Source organism: Gorilla gorilla, chromosome 11 (genome assembly GCF_029281585.2).
Source record: "Gorilla gorilla gorilla isolate KB3781 chromosome 11, NHGRI_mGorGor1-v2.1_pri, whole genome shotgun sequence".
Classification (NCBI taxonomy): Eukaryota; Metazoa; Chordata; class Mammalia; order Primates; family Hominidae; genus Gorilla; species Gorilla gorilla.
The window spans coordinates 140,221,027-140,242,484 of record NC_073235.2 but is presented as its reverse complement, the minus strand read 5'-3'; the positions used below and the strand labels follow the sequence as shown (position 1 = coordinate 140,242,484).

Genomic DNA, 21,458 nt, shown 5'->3' with positions numbered 1-21,458 from the left:
TGGGGTTCAAGTGATTCTCCTGCCTCAGCCTCCCAAGTAGCTGGGACTACAGGTTCACACCACCATGCCTGGCTAATTTTTGTATTTTTTAGTAAAGATGGGGTTTCACCATGTTGGCCAGGCTGGTCTCGAACTCCTGACCTCAAGTGATCCGCCCGCCTTGGCCTCCTGAAATGCTGGAATTATAGGTGTGAGCCACCATGCCCGGCTTCCTTGCCTTTCCTTTGTGAGACACGGCAACAGCCCAAGGGGTCTCAGACGCTGACCCTCAGCAGTGGGCACCTCCTGGGGCCATGGCTGTGTAGCTGGGGGCATCTGGCCTCACATCCTAGTTGAGTGTTGGTGTCCAGGTGGCTGGTGCAGGCACCTGCCCTTCTTCACTTTTGCATGTCTTCTGTGGCCTGCCTGACTGGAGCCAGTTGTCAGGGCTCCTGAGAGCTGACTGTGGGCACCTCTTCCTGACCCCACGCTCGGTGACATCAGCTGGGAGCTTGCGATCAGCCAGGGTGGGAGCATTTATGCCACAGAACCTGGCACATGCTACAGGCCAGGCCTTTGTCCTTTTCCTTTTCTGGGAGTTGGCTCAGCAGCGTGCTCCGGTTGTGCTGTTCTCCTCTCTGCAGGGTCATCTGGCCTGGCCTGCCGGCCCTCCGTCCCTGCTCCAGGACTAACCTCTGTGGAGGGAATCACCTAACTCGAAGGATCACAACTCCTGAGCAGTGAAGTCGCATGAGGCCCCACAGATCCCGGGACGGAGGCCCGAGGACCTGCCAGTGTGTGGGGCTGGCCTCTGCAGACAGTGAAAAGCCCCCTTGGCCACCCTTGGCAGATGCTGGTGAGGATGGCGGGGAGAAATGTGAAGGGTCAGGCCTCAGCTTTGCCTTTCAGACCCCAAAATTCCTGTGAGCTTCAGAGGGCCGGGGGTGAGCTATTCTGGCTTTGGACTGGAGGTGAGTGAGGTCTCTGGATAGGACAGAGTCTACCCTTCACAAAACCAGTCATACAGAGGACACAAAGAATCGCCCCTTGTCCTCCTGCTACAAACATGAATCTCTTGGCCGGGCACGGTGGCTCACGCCTGTAATCCCAGCACTTTGGGAGGCTGAGGTGGATGGATCATCTGACGTCAGGAGTTCGAGACCAGCCTGGCCAACATGGTGAAAACCCGTCTCTACTAAAGATACAAAATTAGCCTAGCGTGGTGGCAGGCACCTGTAATCCCAGCTACTCAGGAGGCAGAGGCAGGAGAATCACTTGAACCCAGGAAGCAGGGGTTGCAGTGAGCTGAGATCATGCCATTGCACTCCAGCCTGGGCGACAGAGTGAGACCCTGTCTCAACAAAACAAAACAACAAAACAACAAAACAAAACAAAACAAAACAAGAATCTCCACCTGGATTTCAGCCCACGAGATGTGCTGGAAACTCCCCGCAGAGCCAGCACATGGCTCTCCAGGAGCCCCTGCTGGCAGCTCCTTAGTGGGTCATCTCTGGCAAAGTTGCCCTCCTGGCTGGTGACCCTGAATCTGGGATTAGCCCCAAACGGCCCTGGGCACCAGCTGTGTCCCAGGATTGACCAGAATGTGTGCTGGGAGCTCAGGGCGTGCAAAGAGCGAGCTGGCATGGAGGTGGGGTGGCTGACTGATCAAGGAGTGAGCTGGCTGGAAAGAGGGATTGATGTGCCAAGTGTTGCAGGGAGGCGGTGGAGAGCCCCGGGGGAGAGGCTTCATACTTGGCCCTGGAGGACTTCACAGGACAGAGATGGGCAGGGAGGGGGCACACCCAGGCGTGGAGGCACGTGCCTGCTTGGTGCGCTCTGAAACCAGCGTCCGCTGTGCATTGTCCTACGCACGGGAAGGAAGTGCATCCTTGGGCGGGTGTAGTAGGGGGCAGGCTGGCTCCAGTGTGTGACAAATGGCCAAAGTCTGCAGGGCTATGCTAAGAAATCCCACTTCATTCTGCAGGCAGTTGGGAGCCAAGGATTGCTTGTGAGCAGAGGAGGGACACACACTGTCTGCAAGGACTGCAGCTGTGGCAGAGTTTGAACAATGGTGTGTGTGAGGGCAAAGCTCAGAAAACAGGGACAACAGGAGATCAGTCCAACAATGTTTGGGGGCCTGAAACAGCTCGACAGCAGAGGGAAGGGCCTCTGAATGGGGGGAGGAGCTACCAGCCTCTGGTGAGCAGTGGTTGGGTCACAAGGTGAGTGAATGAGATGAGCACACAGATACCCCAAGAGCCCGGCCACGTGCTGGGGAGGCCTCACATCCCATTCGTCCAGGACAAAGCTAATGTCCTTGTCACCACCAAGCCTTCAAGGAAGGCTAAATGATGAGCCGTACTTTCTAGAAGGCCAGGAACTGTGTACCACGTTAGGACAATTTATGTAGAAAAACATGGAAACCACTACCACCACCACCGCTGCCACCAGGGCCCCCTTTGCACGCTTAAAGCAGCAAGTTCCAGCTGTCCAGAACACCAACTCGCTGGGTCCTGAAGGTGGCCCGAGCGGCACTGGGAATGCTTTTTGGGAGTCAGGACATGAGATATGTCCCACAGATAATGAAGAAACACACAGAGCTGCGACTGGTCATTTTCCTCCCCGAAGCTCATTTCCCAGGCCCATGGGGGTGGGGGGAGCAGAGGGCTCTTACCTTGACTTTTCAGGGAATTACTGAACTTTCTTCTCAGAAGATAGGGCACAGCCATTGCCTAGAAGAAACAGAGTGTCTCCAAGCTTCATCAAATTGTGACGTTTAGGAATTGTCAACTAATTTTGGATTTCTTATTGTTCTTCCAGCTTCTAATTAACCAGGGCCACTGTTTTCTGCTCTCTAGCAATATTTGAACTTTTAGCAATATGAGAATGGACATTTTCAATAAATTAAGCACGAAATGCCTGAAATAAGAGATGCTCAGCTTTGGGGAAGCTGCCACATTTGGGTGGTATGGCAGAAAGAGTACAGGTTTCTGCCCTGCAGGTCTGGTTTAAATCCCAGCACTCCCCCTTACCACTGTGTGACATGGACAATTAATTCACTTCTTTTTTTGTTTGAGATGGAGTCTCGCTCTGTCACCCAGGCTGGAGTGCAGTGGTGCGATCGCGGCTCACTGCAAGCTCCGCCTCCCGGGTTTATGCCATTCTCTCGCCTCAGTCTCCTGAGTAGCTGGGCCTACAGGTGCCCGCCACCACGCCCGGCTAATTTAATTTTGTTTTTTTGTATTTTTAGAAGAGACGGGGTTTCACCGTGTTAACCAGAATGGTCTCGATCTCCTGATCTTGTGATCCGCCCACCTCGGCCTCCCAAAGTGCTGGGATTACAGGTGGGAGCCACTGTGCTCGGCTAATTCACTTCTTACCCTCTCTGAACCTCGGTCTCCTCCTCTGTAAAATGGGCCTGTAGCTCTCTTTACAGGGATACTGGAAGATCACTTGTGGCTAACACGATTTCCGGGTCCCTGTGACTGTTGGTCCTCACACCTCTCCTCCTGTCTCTTTTCCAGTTGATTACCTTGCTACAGTGTGATAAGAAATCCATTCTCTGTTTGGCTTTTCAGGGAAGTGAAGAGACAGCCAAATGGCCAAATTCCCCTGGAAATTTCTCCTGGTGTCTGGCACCCTGGGATTTTGCCTGGCTGGGTTTGTGGGAGGCTGCCAGAGGCACTGCAGAAGCTGTCAGGCTGGGCTTCCAGGGACAAAGGTGGAAGCACCCCCACCGGAGAAGAGTGTGAGTGTCAGGCATGGCCTGGGCTGAGACCCCGCTGTCACTTCCTGTCTGTGATCTTGATCAAGCTCACCCACTGCCCTGAGCCGGCTGGTTTGTTCATCAGTACAACAGGGTTAATAGCACTGCCTACCCGCTGGGTGCTGTAAACATCCTGTGGAAAGATGGACTTTTGAAAACATCGCGTGTCACTGTGAGGAGCTGCCAGGGTTGGAAGAGGAGTGGCTAGATGTTCCTCGAGGCTCCCTGTGGTGCTGGGCTGCAGGTAGGGCCTGAAGCTAAAGCCCATTCCTCCTGGGGCGCTGGCCATGGCACCTCTCATCCTACTCCTAACCACTCCACCTAAACACGGGGAGCTCCTCCCTCCCAGGCTGGCTCTGCCCTCTGTGCATTGCATCTGTGGGTCCCGCTCACACCCCCCGAGTCCCTGTGCCATTTTCGAGCACACTGGCTCCTGAGTGTTTTCACCTCTGGCAGCCAGCGCCTATGTCTCCCAGATGGAAGAAGTCCCTAGGCCACGGGCCCGCTGTGCCTGTTCAGGGAAGGGCAGAAGTGCCTGGGAATGTGTGTGGCCCAGGGCCTGGACCTTACTCAGGACTGACGGGTGTGGGTGGCCTTGCTCCTACGCGGAATTAACTGTGGGGTGTGATCTGCGTGGTCTGCAGAGCCCCCAGGAGGACTGAGCCACAGTCAGCCTGTGTGGGTTTGCTTCATGTCAGATGCTTGCCTCCTTCCTTTCCCGTCTCACTTTCCCGCTCCCCTACTGGGCTTTCTTGGATTTTCAACAAATGCATCTATACAAATCCAGCTCAGGTGTGTGCCACGGAGGAAGCCAACTCACAAGAGTTGCCACGGTGTTGTGGCAGCTGTGTGGGCATTGCTGTGTGGGCAGCTGTGCGGACATTGCAGCTCTGCCACCCCGCGGACTTGCCACACTGCTGGAAAGGGGTGTAGTCTTCCACATTTGTCGGGTGTCTGGGGCTTGGATGGAGTAACACATACCTTGGCTTCACTTGAAGGGTCTGCATTTGGGTCCTCTGGTCTCTTGCCAAGTTTCCCAGCCACTCGAGGGAGAAATATCTGGAGGACAAAGAAGAGACTTATGTTATTGTTGAACCTCCAGCGACAGGGAGGAGCATGGGCATGGGTCAGCTGGATGTAGGGATGGATGCTCTCTATACATGCTGGGTTGGGGATGCTGGGACTGCACAGCCACCCCCAGTATGCCACTCCAGGACTCTGGGACTAGGGCGCCAAAGTGTGCAAATGAAAATACAGGATACCTAGGGAACTTTGAATTTCAGATTGTGAAAAGAAAACAAATCTTGAGACTCCACAATCACCAAGCTAAAGGGAAAAGTCAAGCTGGGAACTGCTTAGGGCAAAGCTGCCTCCCATTCTATTCAAAGTCATCCCCCTGAGGCTCACCTGCATAGCTGATTGCTTCCTCTCCCCTATCGCTTCTGTAAAAATGCAGACTCACTGAGCCAGACTAAATTGTGTGTTCAGTGGAAGGCTGATCAAGAACTCAAAAGAATGCAACCTTTTGTCTCTTATCTACTTACAACCAGGAAGCCCCCACTTAAGGGTTGTCCCACCTTACTGGACCGAACCAAGGTACATCTTACACCTACTGATTGATGTCTCATGTCCCCCTAAGATGTATAAAAGCAAATTGTACCCCTAACCACCTCAGGCACAAGTCTTAGGACTTTCTGAGGCTGTGTCATGGGTGTGTCCTTAACTTTGGCAAAATAAACTTTCCAAATTGACTGAGACTTGTCTCAGATATTTTGTGTTCACAAGATCAACAGCTAATTTTTTTAGTGTAAGTCCTAAATATTGCATGGGGTATACTTATACTAGATTATTAGTTGTTGATCTGAAATTTAAAGCTAACTGGGCATCCTGTATTTTCTGTCATGACCCTATCTGGGACTCTCCTAAGGTCATCTTTCATTCTTTTGCCAAATGTCCTCATCAGGGTGGTTTTGTCTGAAGATTCCCGAATGGGATCAGGAGAGGAGGATGTTGGCCTGACGTGAGCAGCTCCCCTGATGTGAGCCTCCCGCACCCTCTGTTCTAGTCACATCCATCTTCACGTGGCGGCGGACTAAGGATTTCCACATGAGGCAACATGATTCAGGCGGCTCCTTTTGGATTTTACACTGTCAGTGTGTGTGTGTTTCAGATCCTCAGAGCAGAGGCTCAGAGTCCCCTCATAAAGAGCCTTTTTATGGTAGAAACAACAAATAATAAACAAAAATGAACCCCAACAAAGGCACAGTTGGCTAATTGGCTATGAGGAAACTCAGGCCAGATGTTCACGGGAAGGGAGGTGGGGGGCCCAGGATCCTGCTGTCAGGCCCACGGTGGCATGTGTGCTGTGGGGAGGCCTCGGGGGGCACCAACTCAACTGGGTTGCTGTGTCCCCCTCACTCACCACTGTGCCCCACTCACCACTGTCCCCCCACTCACCACTGACCCCACTCACCGCTGTCCCCTCCACTCACCACTGTCCCCCCACTCACCACTGTCCCCCCACTCACCACTGTCCCAACTCACCACTGTCCCCCAACTCACCACTGTGCCCCACTCACCACTGTCCCCTCCACTCACCACTGACCCCACTCACCACTGTCCCCTCCACTCACCACTGACCCCACTCACCACTGTCCCCTCCACTCACCACTGTCCCCCCACTCACCACTGTCCCCCCACTCACGACTGTCCCCTCCACTCACCACTGTCCCCCCACTCACGACTGTCCCCTCCACTCACCACTGTCCCCTCCACTCACCACTGTTCCCCCACACACCACTGTCCCCCAACTCACCACTGTCCCCCACTCACCACTGTCCCCCCACTCACCACTGTCCCCCCACTCACCACTGTCCCCTCCACTCACCACTGTCCCCCCACTCACGACTGTCCCAACTCACCACTGTTCCCCCACACACCACTGTCCCCCAACTCACCACTGTCCCCCACACACCACTGTCCCCCAACTCACCACTGTCCCCCACACACCACTGTCCCCCCACTCACGACTGTCCCCTCCACTCACCACTGTCCCAACTCACCACTGTCCCAACTCACCACTGTCCCCCAACTCACCACTGTCCCCCACTCACCACTGTCCCCCCACTCACCACTGTCCCCCCACTCACCACTGTCCCCTCCACTCACCACTGTCCCCCCACTCACCACTGTCCCCCCACTCACCACTGTCCCCTCCACTCACCACTGTCCCCCACTCACCACTGTCCCCCCACTCACCACTGTTCCCCCACACACCACTGTCCCCCAACTCACCACTGTCCCCCACACACCACTGTCCCCCACTCACCACTGTCCCAACTCACCACTGTCCCCCAACTCACCACTGTCCCCCACTCACCACTGTCCCCCCACTCACCACTGTCCCCCCACTCACCACTGTCCCCTCCACTCACCACTGTCCCCCCACTCACCACTGTCCCCACTCACCGTCCCCCCACTCACCACTGTCCCCCCACTCACCACTGTCCCCCAACTCACCACTGTGCCACTCACCACTGTCCCCACTCACCACTGTCCCCCACTCACCACTGTCCCCCCACTCACCACTGTCCCCCACTCACCACTGTCCCCACTCACTACTGTGCCCACTCACCACTGTCCCCCACTCACCACTGTCCCCACTCACTACTGTGCCCACTCACCACTGTCCCCACTCACCACTGTCCCCCCACTCACCACTGTCCCCTCCACTCACCACTGTCCCCCAACTCACCACTGTCCCCCACTCACCACTGTCCCCCCACTCACCACTGTCCCCCCACTCACCACTGTCCCCCACTCACCACTGTCCCCCCACTCACTACTGTGCCCACTCACCACTGTCCCCCAACTCACCACGGTCCCCCACTCACCACTGTCCCCTCACCACTGTCCCCACTCACTACTGTCCCCACTCACCACTGTCCCCCCACTCACTACCGTGCCCACTCACCACTGTCCCCACTCACCACTGTCCCCCACTCATGACTGTCCCCTCCACTCACCACTGTCCCCACTCACCACTGTCCCCCCACTCACTACTGTGCCCACTCACCACTGTCCCCCAACTCACCACTGTCCCCCACTCACCACTGTCCCCCCACTCACCACTGTCCCCCACTCACCGGGAGGTTTGACTTCCTCCGGGGCTTTCCCGAGGGCTTCACCGTGAGCCCTGCGGCCCTCAGGGCTGCAATCCGGGATTCGATGTCTGAAACCTGCGAGAGGACAGCAGACAGAAGGCCCGTCAGACAGACGCTCGAGATCCCGCCTCAAAGTCACGGACAGAAAGAGCAGCTGCCCCCAGCTCAGTCCTGGAGCCAATTTTACTTGTGTTTTCACTTTAGATTGGCATCACAGCCCCATGCCCATGTTGGTGGTCCCCTTGGCATTTATCTTCCATGGTTGTTGAGAAGGGGGGGGTGTTCCCTGTGGGTCACCCCAGGCAGGAGGAACGCAGGACGGGTGCATTTTCCTGAGTCTCAGGGAGTCCGGCTCCCATGAGGGGCTGGAGGAGGGGCCGTGACATGCAAGGGCAGTAGTGGCTACTCTTCACCTAGCAGTCGGCCACCCCCACCGGCATCATCCTTGCCTGGCCCCCATTCCACCCCTCCCCTCTTAGGCCCCTCCTCCCACAGCAGCTGGGGGCAGCTTCTGGAAATTAGAAGCAGGCCCCATCACCCCCTACTCAGATCCTTCCAGTGGCCCCCAGGGGCCTTTGCCGTCCACCCTCCTCACACTCTCCCCTCATCACTCTGACCTGGTGTGGGGGTTTCATGGCTAATCCCTGCAGGCGCCAAGCCCACTGCCACCCCAGGGCCTTGGCACGGGCTGCTCCCTCCACCCGGCCTCCTGCCCCCTGGATTTGCCAGGCTGGCTTACTTTCCTAGTATCCCTCCTGACTGCCTTATGTCAATCACCCTGCCCCGAGCACTCTAGGGGCTCACCTTCACAGATTGTCTTAATCACACTTTTCATGAACCCAAATGATCTTGTTTGTTTGCTGTTTATCTCCTTCCACTAACAACAAGCTCCAGGAAGGCTGGGGCTTCGTCTAAGATATTTGCATCAGATCTTCCGTGGCCTACACAATGTGGGCTACATTCTAGGCATTTAAAGCTTATTTGCAAAGCAAGAAGGAATACACGAAGGGAAAGTCCAGAGCCTGACTCGCTCCCCTTGAACAGCTCTAGGGGACGTGCCCTTTGTCCTCAGGGAGTGACAGGCACCTGCTGATGAGAAGGGAAGTGGAGGAGGGCCGTGGGGGCTGGCTGTCCCCACAGTCTGAGAGGCAGACCCTCTCCTCTCTGTAGGTCTCCAGGGAGGACAGAGCAGTGCCTAAGTCACCTCAGCTGTCCCTGGGAGGCCTGAATGCTTTGGCTCTGCCCTTTGACCTTTGTGCACTATTGATGGGTTCCTCACCCAGATTCAAGCTCTGCAGCCACAACTCAGACTCACAGATGGCCCTCTGGACAGAGTCCAGTGCTGAGGTCTGGGGCTGTCCTAAATTCCAGGCCTGCTTCTAGGCCCCCATCCTGGGTCAGGGATTGTGTGTTCAGCACCTTTTTCTTGGTGGAAACCCTGCCTGTCCCTCACCAAGTTGAACAGGAAAAAGGGAAGGGGTGGAGGGCTCAGGGGGTGGCGAACTAGGTGAGTCCCACAGAAACCCCCAGGTTCATGCCTGGCCTTCAGAGCCATGCATGCTGGGCCAATGGGGAGGGCTCAGTGTGAGCTGGCGGATGTTAGAGCTGGCAGATGTTCAAGGCCTGGGTGTGGTCACCATCTGTGTTTGTGGAACCCAGTGCTCCCCTGTGCCTTCTGGGCTACCTCGCTCTCTGCCTGCTGGACTTCTGAGGCCGTCACTGCCACTCTGTCCTCCAGCTCTGACAGCTCCTCATCTGTGGTCCTGTTGTGCTGGACGGGGTCCCCAGGGTCCTGGGGGCTTTTTTCCTGTCTGTTGGTTTGATGGGCAGCCATGCCCAACTAGGAAAGAGAAGGACAGAGGCTGACCAGCAGCAGCAGGAGGGAGTGTGGGGTTTCACCCAGATGGGGACTCACCAGGATGTTGCTCTCCTCTCTGAACCCTGGGAGCTGGTTGGTCAGGAGCCGGCCACCCACTGCAGACCTCATCAAGGGCCCTTGGTGTGCTCCTGTGGGTGCTGCCTCCCTGGGGAGGGTGGCGGCCAGCTGGGACTGTCCATCCCTGCCCCTACCTCTGCAGGGTCCTGCTGAGACCTCTGGGGGACAGTCTTACCTCCGGGTCCGCCTGGGGGAGAGCCCCAACTGATTTGCCCCTGTCGGTCTCTGCCTTTTCGTCCTTGGCCTCCTCCTCCTCGGACGAGGTCCCCTGGTCACTGACGTTGCTGGTCAGCTCCTCCAGCTTCCTCCTCAGGGCCTCCTCCTCTACATCGGCCTCCATGCGCACTCCAGCACCTAGACCCTGACAGAACAGGCCAGTGGATTTGGATTCGGCTAGCCATCTGGAGCCACGGAGCTCCAGGGCTGGCTCTGGGAGATGGGCCAGGGCCCAGCACACCTGGGGTTCCTGCTGAGCTCAGCTGCCTCCCTTCTCCATGCCAGGTTGTCCAACATGCCCCTCTGGGACCCAGTCCCAGACTCCAGGAGCAGGTTCTGCAGGGCTGGGGGTTCCCAGGGAAAGCTGACCACCACCCCTGGCTACCTAAGACCCACCTTTTTTTTTCTCCCTTCTCATCCCTTTCGTTTAAGGGTGCCATTTGTTTATTCCAGGCTGATGTCCTTACTCTAGGGGATGGGGAGAGAGGGGTGTGGAGTCGTGGATCTCTGCCCACTCTCTCTCAGGGAAATACACAGACAGCCTTGGTCGGGTCCAGCTTCAGGGGCTGGGCTCTTCCCACGCTCTGGCCAACGATTTGTTTAGCAGCTGCTGTGGGACACTTCTCTGTAGCACACTGCTCCTGATCCCATAACACCAGCCACTGGACCGTGAGTTCACTTGTGGCTCCCTATCAGGCCATGTGACCTTCGGCAGGTCACTCAACCCCTCTGCATCTCAGTTCCCTCAGCTTTAAAATGGTGGTGATAGCAGTATCCAACCTACAAGTTATAAGAACTCAGTTCAATAATCTGTGTAAAGTCCTTAAAGGGTCTAGTTCCACTGGCCACCTTGTCTGTGGGCAGGAGGCAGGAGGGTTAAGGGCAGGCTTTATCTGTTGTGGACGCCGGCCTTTCATGAAGGGTTTTAGGTGCCAGCTCCGAGAAGCTGACAGAGTTATGTGATAAAAACACAAAATTATCCCAATTGCCTCTTACAGCCAACACGGTGCTAAGGTAGGTGATGACATTGAAAGTGTCACTCACACTTTAAAACTCACATTTTTAAAGGCAGCTTCACCCTTTAAAGCTTGCTTAGGCCAAGAACCTTGCAGACATCATGGCCCCTCTTTTTCTCTCGTCCCAGATATCCATTCCTGTTGGCTCTGCCTACGCGAGGCCCCCGGGATCGGTCTGCCTCGCACCACCTTCGCTGCTCTCCGGTTCGACCACCGCCTTCTCCCAGCCGGCCCTGCTGCCTCACCCCCACCTCCACAACCTGTTCTCAGGAGGATGGCCAGAGCAACCCCTGTGCCCTCAGCCAGCTGTCTTCTGCTCAAGCCTCCCCACCCCTCCCATAGTAAAAGGCAGAGCCTGGACCATGGCCTGGGAGGCTCCGTTCTGTCTGACTCTGCCACTACGTCCGGCTCCAGCCTCTGCGCCCCCACCCGCCCCTGCCTCGCCCATCTCGGCCGGGCTGTCTCCTGCAGCGGCTCCCTCCTTGGGACCTTAGGAGGGGCTGCAACACTTGATCTTAGACAGCCACACGGCGGCCCCGGCACCTCTGCCAGCTCTTTGGGCAAATTCCATGCTCAGTGAGGCGCCTTGACTGTCCTGTTTGAAATGTCACCCTCACCCCAGGGACCTTCTGCCTTGATTTATTTTTCTCTACCTTCCTCCACCTCCTGACCTGTGTTCCACTTGTTGGGTTGTGAAGGAAACCAAAATACACCACCCCAGAATAGACTTTTGGGACGTATTTCCAGCTGTTTATTCAGAGAAGCTGCAGACGGGATCACTCTGAAAACCTGTCTTTTTGTGTGTGTGTTGGGGGCGGATTTCATCCGTGGAGGAAAGCTATAGGGGTGAGCTGAACACCAGGCAGACAGGCTTTCTCTGAGAACCCCTCAGCGGCCTTAAAAGGACACTGATGCCTGACAGTGACACGTCGGACAGCGACGCCGCCAGCATGGGCTGCTGCCGATTCTTCAAGGGCAGCTCCTGGTTACCCGAGAGATTTTTATCTGCATAACCAGAAGCCTTTCCTCCCCTCACCCTCCCGTGACCTTGTCACCCCTGTAACCCCTCAGGAAGCCCCAAGACCCATCCGTCCTGTCGCCTTGGGTGTAAACCTCAGTCGTCTGTCCCTGCTTCGAGTCCCATATTTGGGGGACCCCCGTGTTCATGTGCACAGTAACACATCATTGGCCTTTTCCCTGTGACCCTGTCTATGCTGAGTTCCCTTCAGCAGACGCAGGCCCCGCCCTCCTGGGGGAAAGCTTGGTGTTCCGGCAGTTGCGTGTTTCCTGCCTCTCCCAAATGGAATGCAAACCCCACGAGGCCCACGTTTTTGTCAACTTTGTTCACGGCCACCTCCCCATCGTCAGGAGCCGGTGCTGGGAGCAGAGTGGCTCCCTGTGTCTCCCGACTCTTCCCAGGTGACAAAGTCACACAAGTTAGCAACATGGCCAGGAAGACGACGCCCATTCACTTGTCTGCCTGTGCACCTGCTCGTTCACTCATCCATCCCACATTCCGAGGGCTCTCCCCTGGCCCCATGAAGTCGACTTTGAAGTGTGAGGTGAGGGCCGCGCAGAGATGCCACCTGGGGAACTTTAGTGCCATCCTTCGTCCCTTCCTCTGGGAGCCATCACCTCCACTGACACTGGAGGCCTGGGAGGGAGGGAGAGCAGGCGCCTCCACCAGGAAGTTGCTCACAGCCCACGGCGCCCCTGGGCTGCATCGATCCCTCCCTCACCCATCAAGCCAAGGACATTGCACATGATCATTTAATTTTCTATTTGGACGAAGCCTATTGAGACAGATCGACAGGGCTGGCTGCCTGGGGTCTCACAGACGAACACCAAGGGGATGATTAGATTGAGTCGATGAAGAAGCCGCATGTTTTAGCCAGTATGCTTTTCCATGAGGCTCCACTTTCCTGACAAAGCCCCCAAATCACAGAGGCCCTCGGTGGAAAGATCGGGAGTGACGTTCAGCCTGTAAACGCCATTGGGCCTGATATGAGCTGAACTTCGTCCCAGAGTGCATGGGGCTGAGAAACTGCAGGATCCCCGCGAGAAACGGAAGCCCAGCGCCCATCAGGCAGGACGCAGCAGAGCGACGGGGTATGGGGGTGGAAGCTGGTAGATGCCTGGGAGAGGCAGGGATTGTCTTCGCTTTGTAAGCCAGTAAATAAATTCACACACACACCTACACACACAACACATGCACACATATACACATGTATGTGTGGAAAACACATGACAACATACGTGTGTGACAGGGACCTGAACCAGCATGGCGGGACACAGCCAGGGTGACTAACTCGTCCTTGTTTGCCAGGGATTTCCAGGTGCAAAAGCCCTGAGAGCCCCTGACAGGATGCTGGCGGCCCCAGATCCAGCCCCTCAAGGTGGAGGGCCCGGCTGCCTCTCAGGTCCAGCTCCTTGATGGCCCAGAGGGCCATTCCGCGAGCAGTGTCCCCTCGCGGGGAGTGTATGGGCAGTGCAGGTCCCATGTGGAGTCTGTTACTTCTGACTTACTAGTCCCTGGGCTGAGATTTGTATGAGCAAAAGGCCAAAGCCAGGAGGTACCAACAAGAGCCAGAGCGAGGGTGGCCGCCCTTTCCCTCCACGAGGTTAATCTGTTTCTGGGTGGGCTGGAGCCAGGGCCGGGCAGGCTACAGGACAGCAGGTCCCGAGTGCTGCTGAGGGGTCAGCAGGGTGGGGAAGGAGTTGGGCAGGAAGGGGGTGAAGGAGGTGAGTGACAGATCTCCAGTGTCCACCTGAGAGGCAGAGCCGAGGCCCGAGTGAGACCTGGGTCAGTGTTCCGCAGGGGCCTGGGGGCTGGATGGCTGGATATGGGACATGGGGTCCGATGGGGCGCTGGAGCTTGTGTTGGGGCCACTCTGACTCCAGTGCAGGCAGGAGCCCTTCCAGATGCATCCCGTGGGAAGCAATGCTCTCCCTAACTACCCTGTGCTTTCAGCTGGTGATCTCCGGTCAGTGATGGGCCGAGTCTCACTCATGAGAGCCTGGGCTTCAGTTTCCTCATCTATAAGCGAGGGAAAGAAATGTCTACCTTGCAGGGGTACCGCAGGATTAAATGAAATTATGGCACATGGTCAGCCTGGCTCTAGTGACCCATAAAGCACAGAGCACAGTAACTCATCCCCTTATAGATAAAGGCAGCTGTGGTCCCTGCTGGACACATGGCATGTGGGCTGGGCCTCAGTCTCTCTCCGCTCCGGCCGGGGTCAGAGCCTGTGCAGGGGTAGCCCTTGGGGTCTAACTTGGGGCCTGTGTGCTCTGCTTCCCACTTGGTCTCATGCCCCCAACCTGAGCTTCACCCAGATCTGTTTCTCCGGAGCCCTGGCCCCAAGAAAAATGAGCAGCTGCAAACCTAGGGTGCTACAAGGAGCGTCCTGCGGAGTGAAATCATTCAAACTTAAAGCTGTTGGAACTTTAAATGATTGGGAGCCTTGAGAGGAATGTGGCTATGTGGCCTGAGTCAAGTGGCATGCAACTTCTGTTTCTGCTTTTCTCTGTAGACGATTAGGAAAGACCGAGTGGCGCCAGAGATGAGACCCCCGCTCAAGATCATCACCCCTACTCATGGAGTGTTAAAGCAATCTTCCTCGGAATTAGTAAGCCGTAACCTAGTGAATTGCTACAATGTAATTATAGGCCTTGTATGGAAAATGCTGTAACACTGAGAAACTTCTCTGTTTCTGCCTATATAAGTGAAACTTTAAATTCTCCGCTTTGGAGCACTGACCCCATTCCTATGGAGTCTGTGTGGCCCAGAAGGCTGTCCTCAAACTTTGTGCTCAAAGAAACTCAATACTTAATCATATTTGCTGAATCTCCTTATCTCAGTGCCCAGGTGCTAGATGTGTGGCTGTGACTCGGCTAGAATGGAGGACTGGGTCCCCACTCTCTCTGCACCCCGGCTGTCTGCCTGCCTGTCTCTCAGACGCAAAAGCACACACACACGCATGCACACACACTCCTGCAGCAGGCCATGGTTTGTTTTATTTACTCCCCATCAGGTTGTCTTGGTGTGCTGTTGTGGTTTGACTGTGTCCCCTAAAGTGCATGTGTTGGGAACTCGATCCCCAGTGCAATAGTGTTGAGAGGTGGGACCTTCAAGAGGTGATTAGGTCATGAGGGCTCTGCCTTCATGAATGGATTAATATCATTATTGAAGGAATGAATTTGTTATTCATTCCAGGGTGGTTGTTATAAAAGCAAGTTCAGTTCCATCTTGCTTTCTGTCTCTCCTGCCCTCTGTCACCATGTGCCATGTGGTGACACAGCAAGAAGGCCCTCACCAGATGCCACCCCTTGGTCCTAGACTTCCCAGTCTCCAGAACCATGAGCCAAATACATTTCTGCTCATTATAAGTTACCCAGTCTGTGGTATTTTTGTTATAGCAGCATATAGCAGACTAAGCTGTGCTGATGATACATTCACAAACATGGTGCGGAAGGAGATTCCACCCTGCTTTGGTGCCTAGACTTCAGGGGCTGTAGGGCCAAGCAAGTTTCCTCCCATCTCCAGTTATGTGCCCTGGGAAGGCTGTTACACGTGTGTGCCCTCCAAGCATTCTCTCATTCAAGCTCTGGGCATGAGAGTGGTGGCAGGCCTGGATGGGACAGACGACTTCACTCAGGCTATGTGGTGGGAACTGCCTGGCTCTCTGAGAACTACACACAGAACTTAAGCTTACAGACAGCAAAATCTCAAGAAACTCTTCTCCCAAAAGCCCATGTCACACTTCAGCCTCCTTTAACTAAGGAGCTGTGGGGGCCCTTTCTCTTTGCCCAGCCCCCGGTGTTACCTTGGCCAAGGGAGGCACAACTGTGTTGTCCAGGTAGGTCAGCAGGCATTCCACAGCTGAAATACGCTTATTCAGCTCAAAGATCTGCAGCAGAAGGAGAGAAACAGTGGGCAGAGGACCCAGTGCACTCCAACCAGCAAGACACTGGCACCCACCACCTCAGAAGCACCAAATTCCCAAGAAGTGGAAGGAGAGCTAAGGCCACCACCCATGACATGGCCTGGGAAGGTTAATTGTGAAACCCATTTCTAACACCAAGAGTTCTGGAACACCAAGCAAAATCTTAGAGCGGAACCAAGAGAGGGGAGAGTGGGGAGGGTGAAAGTGGCAGGAGAGGAGCTGAGTCCAGCAGGACAAGGAGCTGAATCTGGAAGGTTGTGATGGTGTCATTACTGTGGACAGCCACTGTCACTGCCGGTACCGAGCAGCACAGGAAGACATCAGTTAATTACGCCACAGTGATCAAACTCACAGTCATTAGCTAGCAAGAGCCTGGGGTCACTAGTGGGCTAGGAGGCAAGGCACTTCAGGTGACAACCTAAAGGGACCAGAAGTACAACTTCCTCATCCCTTGAGTCACCAGACTCTTGAGTCACCCAAAGTCTATTAGCTCCCAGACTGAGACATGACAAATCAATTTTCTAGTTTTCTTCCTCACCCAGCAGATGCATCTTTCCTGCCATTATCTCATTTACGGCTCACCTGGCTTTAAAAGAGGGAAGTGGTGCTGTGGAGTGTTAAGATGCTTTTGTATTGTTTGGTCGGTAATTAGTTGAATCATCACAGCACCAAGGGCTTTGAGTGGGCAAATCTGCCCGAAGAACATGACTGGCTGAGAAATGTCAACACCAGGATTTCAGTTAGACCTTGGCCCACGCCTTGAGTGGCCACTAGTAACTGAGTCACCCTCTGGTCCCGTTGAGCATCTGCAGAAGCAGAGATCAATACCCTGGGGAGATAGCACTCAGCACACAGCCTCTGTCTCCCGGAAGCAGTGGGCTTGGGGACTCAGGCAGATCACCTGAGGTCAGGAGTTCGAGACCAGCCTGGCCAACATGGTGAAACGCCATCTCTACTAAAATACAAAAATTAGCCAGGGGTGGTGGTTCATGCCTGTAATCCCAGCTACTCAGGAGGCTGAGGCAGGAGAATCGCTTGAATCTGGGAGGTGCAGTTTGCAGTGACCTGACATCATGCCATTGCACTCCAGCCTGGGTGTCAAGAGCAAGACTCTGACAAAAAAAAAAAAAAAAAAAAAAAGAAAAGAAAATAGAGAAGAGACTTCCCACTGCCCCCTTGTCTTTCAGAGCTTCTTTCTCTGCTTTTTCCAAATACATATAAATCTTTAAAATGGCTAAAAAGCCTCTCTGCAGTCTGAAAACTCCACCTGGGAACTGTGGTTTTTTTTTTTTTTTTTTGAGACGGAGTCTCGCTCTGTCACCCAGGCTGGAGTGCAGTGGCGCAATCTCGGCTCACTGCAAGCTCCGCCTCCCGGGTTCATGCCGTTCTCCTGCCTCAGCCTCCCGAGTAGCTGGGACTACAGGCTCCTGCCACCACGCCCAGCTAATTTTTTTGTATTTTTAGTAGAGACGGGGTTTCACTGTGTTAGCCAGGATGGTCTCGATCTCCTGACCTCATGATCCGCCCGCCTCTGCCTCCCAAAGTGCTGGGATTACAGGCGTGAGCCACCGCGCCCGGCCGGGAACTGTGTTTTTGAAATGGAAACATCCTTGAAGATAACCCTAGCTCCCACTCCCCAGGAGAGGGTGAAGAGTCTAACGTGGGTGGGCGCCTTGCTCCAGTTTGCAAAACTAGCTCCCATCTTAAAGATGTGTGAGAAGGTTGCTTTTCTTCGGGTTAAAGCCAACACAAGTGGTCTCCCGGTTAGGACGCTAGAGGGAGGATGTACACTGCGATCAAAGGCGCCATCAGCTCCTCTCATTGGTAAGGACTGGTGATGGTTTGTGCTGAGAACTGTGTGGAATGGGCCGGGCCTGCCGGGCTGCAGAAGGGCTGAGAGGCCTTCCTGTCTTTGCAATCTCTCAGCGGATTGCCTGGGGCACGTGCCATATTCTGGTTTGATGCTTGTTCAAGAATAAATCTGTCTTCTTCCTCTGCTACCCTTATGGAGAGATTTTCTGGGTAATGAAAAGATTTCGGGTTTTTCTAAAAATTATATTTCTCCAACAGTAGCAACTGCTCTGGTGGGTGTAGCATCACTCAGACGTGGGCATCTGACCCTGTGTGGGCACCAGTCGTCAGGATTATCACATTACTTAGATACGTATGGACAGAATACTAGGTAGGAACCCCTTGAGCTTTCAACTCGCGACAATACCAAAGTTTAGAGTTTACAAATGCAATACAGACACTGGCTAGGGATTAAAGCAAACCTACAAAATATGTCACTGGTGACACTTTTATGGGAAACCCTCAGTGTCTGTAGCCCGAGCACACACGAATGGCCCCAGGGCTGGCCCCTGGGAGTGAGGGGGCGGAGGGTGCGTGCCAGGGCCGTTTCCTCTCCCATCTCCCATCTCAGCTCCTTGGAAACTTCCTTCCTACCACATGCTTGTGCCATCTTGGGCCTTGTCTGGGCTTGAACAATATCTACAGGAAGTCTTTTCTGATTACCCCTCGTCGGGAAAGCTGTGACTGTCAACACAAATGCAAAGGCAGGCAATGCACAGCTGCCTGACCCCTCAGATGAGCTGTGATAAAATACGATTCCTGAGAAAGCTCAGGCCCTGAGGGCATGGCTGGGAGTCTTGGGGTTGATGGGCAGATTGAGAGTGCTTCCTCCTGGGGTCCCACCACAGCCACTTCACAAAGGCCCCTCTAAGAGTCTGCCTGGGTTTTCTCTGAAGTACAGGATCGCTGCTGCATTTGGAGCTTCTTTCTGCTGCTTAATTTCCTCCATATAAAGATGCATGGGAAACAATCTAGGTGAAATATTAGTTGAGGTTGTGACATTGAATAATTCAAACAAAGCTGTTAGAACTTTAAATTCTGAGTCTTGAGAGGACATGTTTCACAGCTGAAACTTCTACCTTTTTTTTTTCCCTGTGAATAATTAAGACCAAACAGGATTGGAGATAAGGGTCCCCCAGGTCACTGTTCCTCCGCAAGGTTGTGATCCTGCTACAATCTCTACATAGGTGAAACCTTCACTAGTCCACTTTGGGCCCCATTTGTTTGAAGTCTGAGTTTCTGGGTGGCCACTGTCAAGCTTTTGTTCTGATAAACTCGATATACTAATACTTATTTATATTTTCTGAATCTCATTATTTAGGGTTGGCAAAGTAAATACAAGTTAATAGGAATAAATAAAGAGAAACAATTCCACAGGCAGGATATACAAACATGAACTAGAGAATAATTCCAAGCAGGTATAAAGGATAATTGGTTTCAGTGGGGCTGGAAACCACGCTGTGTATTTTACTAAAGGCTACTAAAGTTGCTAAACTAAAGGTTTACTGAAAATAGACAATTTGATTCTCCTCTTCATCCTGTTGTCTTCAGGCTAGGAGACTAGGAGATGCTCAGCCAGCCAAGGATGTCCCATGGGTCTCTACCTGGCCACCCTGAGAGGTCTCTACGCTGGCCTCACCCAAAAGGTCTCTATCCTGGCCACACTGGGGAGGTCTCTATCCTGGCCACACCAGAGATGTCTCTAACCTGGCCACCCTAGTCCTCCACTGTCCCCTGCAGCCACAGGTCCCTGGATGGACTTGGCTGAGTCGGCTCTTCCCCTTTTCTCAGAATAACTGTAGAATGTGTCAAGAAAGCCACTTCCTGATGTAAGGAAGAACTGTCTGGACTGTCTAGAGCCTGGGCTCTAGAACTGGATATCCTTTGGCTCAGTGATCCCACTTTCCCAGGGTATAAGACTCAGAGAGCAATGCTTTCTGGGATCCCCCAGCTGCCGCATGACACAGGACACCTGCAGCCAAGACTCCACCCTCCCTGCAGCTTCCCTGAGCCTGGGGGACCTCGCTGCCTGACTGTGAGTAATGAAGTGGCTCTGCTCGACTTGTGTGTGTTCCGTGTTGCAGAACTAGACCTGCGAATGCAGGTGGTGGAGGCTTGACTGCTGCAGCACCGGGTCTGCTCTGAGTCCCCACCAGAGCTCAGCACACCTGCAGCTTTCAAGTCCTCTCGGGACACAGAAACTGCAGGGGCCAAGCCAGTCACTCCCTGATCTGAATGAAAGGACACTTCCTTGTGTCAGGGCCTTGCTTGCTGTTACATAAAAGGAGTTCCATGCCTCAGGAATTGTGGGCCCCAGTGGGTGAAGCGGCCATAAGCAGTCTTCACGCAGGCCTTCTCAGGGCCTTTCATGCCCGGCTATGCTCAGGGGCAAGGGTGCTTCTTTCAGAGACTAAGTGGGCCCTCAAGGAAGTTGGTGCAGGAGAAACTTCCACCCAGGGTTGAGGAAGCTTCCAGATGACACTACAGTAAAAAGTCAGCTGAGGACACTGAGTCCGGAGAGATGCTGAATTCAGAAACTGCACACTTCTGCCCCGTGGACACTAGCCCAATTTTAGAACCCAAACCCCTATGATTCCCCATATTGCCATGCTAAGGAAGTCTCTTTTTGAAATTCAGGTGCTCATTTTCGGCAGATCATTTCTCTGGGTGCAGAAGCAAAGTGACAGGATGTTGGAGGAGCCCCTCACCTATCATGCACGCGAAGGTTTGGCCCTGTGAGAACAGCCACGGGACAGATTTCCTGCTGAATGAGGGCTCGGAAAAGCCCAGGGCCTACTGCATACTTCTCCTTGTTGCCCACTCGTGAGCCAGTGCTGGTCTAGTGACTGCCACAGTGTAGGCCAAGGCCTTGGGAGAGGAATCTGCAGCCCTGTGGCTGAAGAGCTGGGTGATGCTCCATCTCAGGTCGTCCTGTGCACCGAAGGGCCAGGGCGCTGGAGAAGCCGTAGACCCTGCAGAGCAGCTTCTGCGTGCCCCGCCCACCTCGCCTGCCCCTTGAGAACCCCAGCCGTGCACCACCTGCGTCCTCGCTGCTTCCAGGCCTTTCCTGACAAGGCTCAGCTTTCACTTAGCCTCCCTCCTGACAGCCCAGAGCCCACAGGCCTGAAGGGAAGCTCCACAGGGCATTCCCTTCTCCAGCTCTCCCAGGAGGAGGGAGGAGGGGCTCTGTACCGGGCATCACCATGCCCAAGGAGCTGGCCCTACATTCATCCAGGCTCCAGAAGATGTGCCTGAGACCAGCCTTGGTGAAACTGCAGTTCCGGTCTCCATTCAGAGCAGCCCCACTTCCCCTTCTCTGGGTTTCGTGCCTCAAGAGTTATCAGTTACAGAACAGCCCCCCATCCTGTGATTACGTTGCTGGAGTCAAGGCTCTATCAGAGACATTAATAGCCTGTGTCTTTCATTGCCTTAAAGAACCTAGTGGTCATGATGTTCTCAGAAGAAACAATATTGCCTTTCCCCCGGTAACATGAACTTGCTCAAATTGAAATCAGCCGACTCAACAGAATCATCATTTAAATGCAGTGAGCGGAACTCAGGGCATTTAAATCTTGTGATGAATTA

At 54.3% G+C, this 21,458-nt stretch overlaps 1 protein-coding gene across 14 annotated transcripts in view; it reads right to left on the bottom strand.

Moving 5' to 3' along the window:
• The window catches only part of MLPH (melanophilin), a 68,715-nt gene that overhangs the window by 2,096 nt on the left and 45,161 nt on the right, over nucleotides 1-21,458 (bottom strand). For 8 of the 14 annotated variants that reach the window (XM_063695315.1, XM_063695314.1, XM_031008711.3 and 5 more), the window contains 6 exons: nucleotides 15,903-15,986; nucleotides 10,020-10,205; nucleotides 9,593-9,748; nucleotides 7,891-7,983; nucleotides 4,727-4,804; nucleotides 2,654-2,711 (listed from right to left, as the gene is read on the bottom strand). In XM_063695315.1, coding sequence (XP_063551385.1) covers nucleotides 2,654-2,711; nucleotides 4,727-4,804; nucleotides 7,891-7,983; nucleotides 9,593-9,748; nucleotides 10,020-10,205; nucleotides 15,903-15,986 — 655 coding nt within the window. The remainder of the gene's footprint in view (nucleotides 1-2,653; nucleotides 2,712-4,726; nucleotides 4,805-7,890; nucleotides 7,984-9,592; nucleotides 9,749-10,019; nucleotides 10,206-15,902; nucleotides 15,987-21,458) is intronic. The other 6 variants (XM_063695321.1, XM_063695324.1, XM_063695322.1 and 3 more) reach the window with 3 other exon arrangements.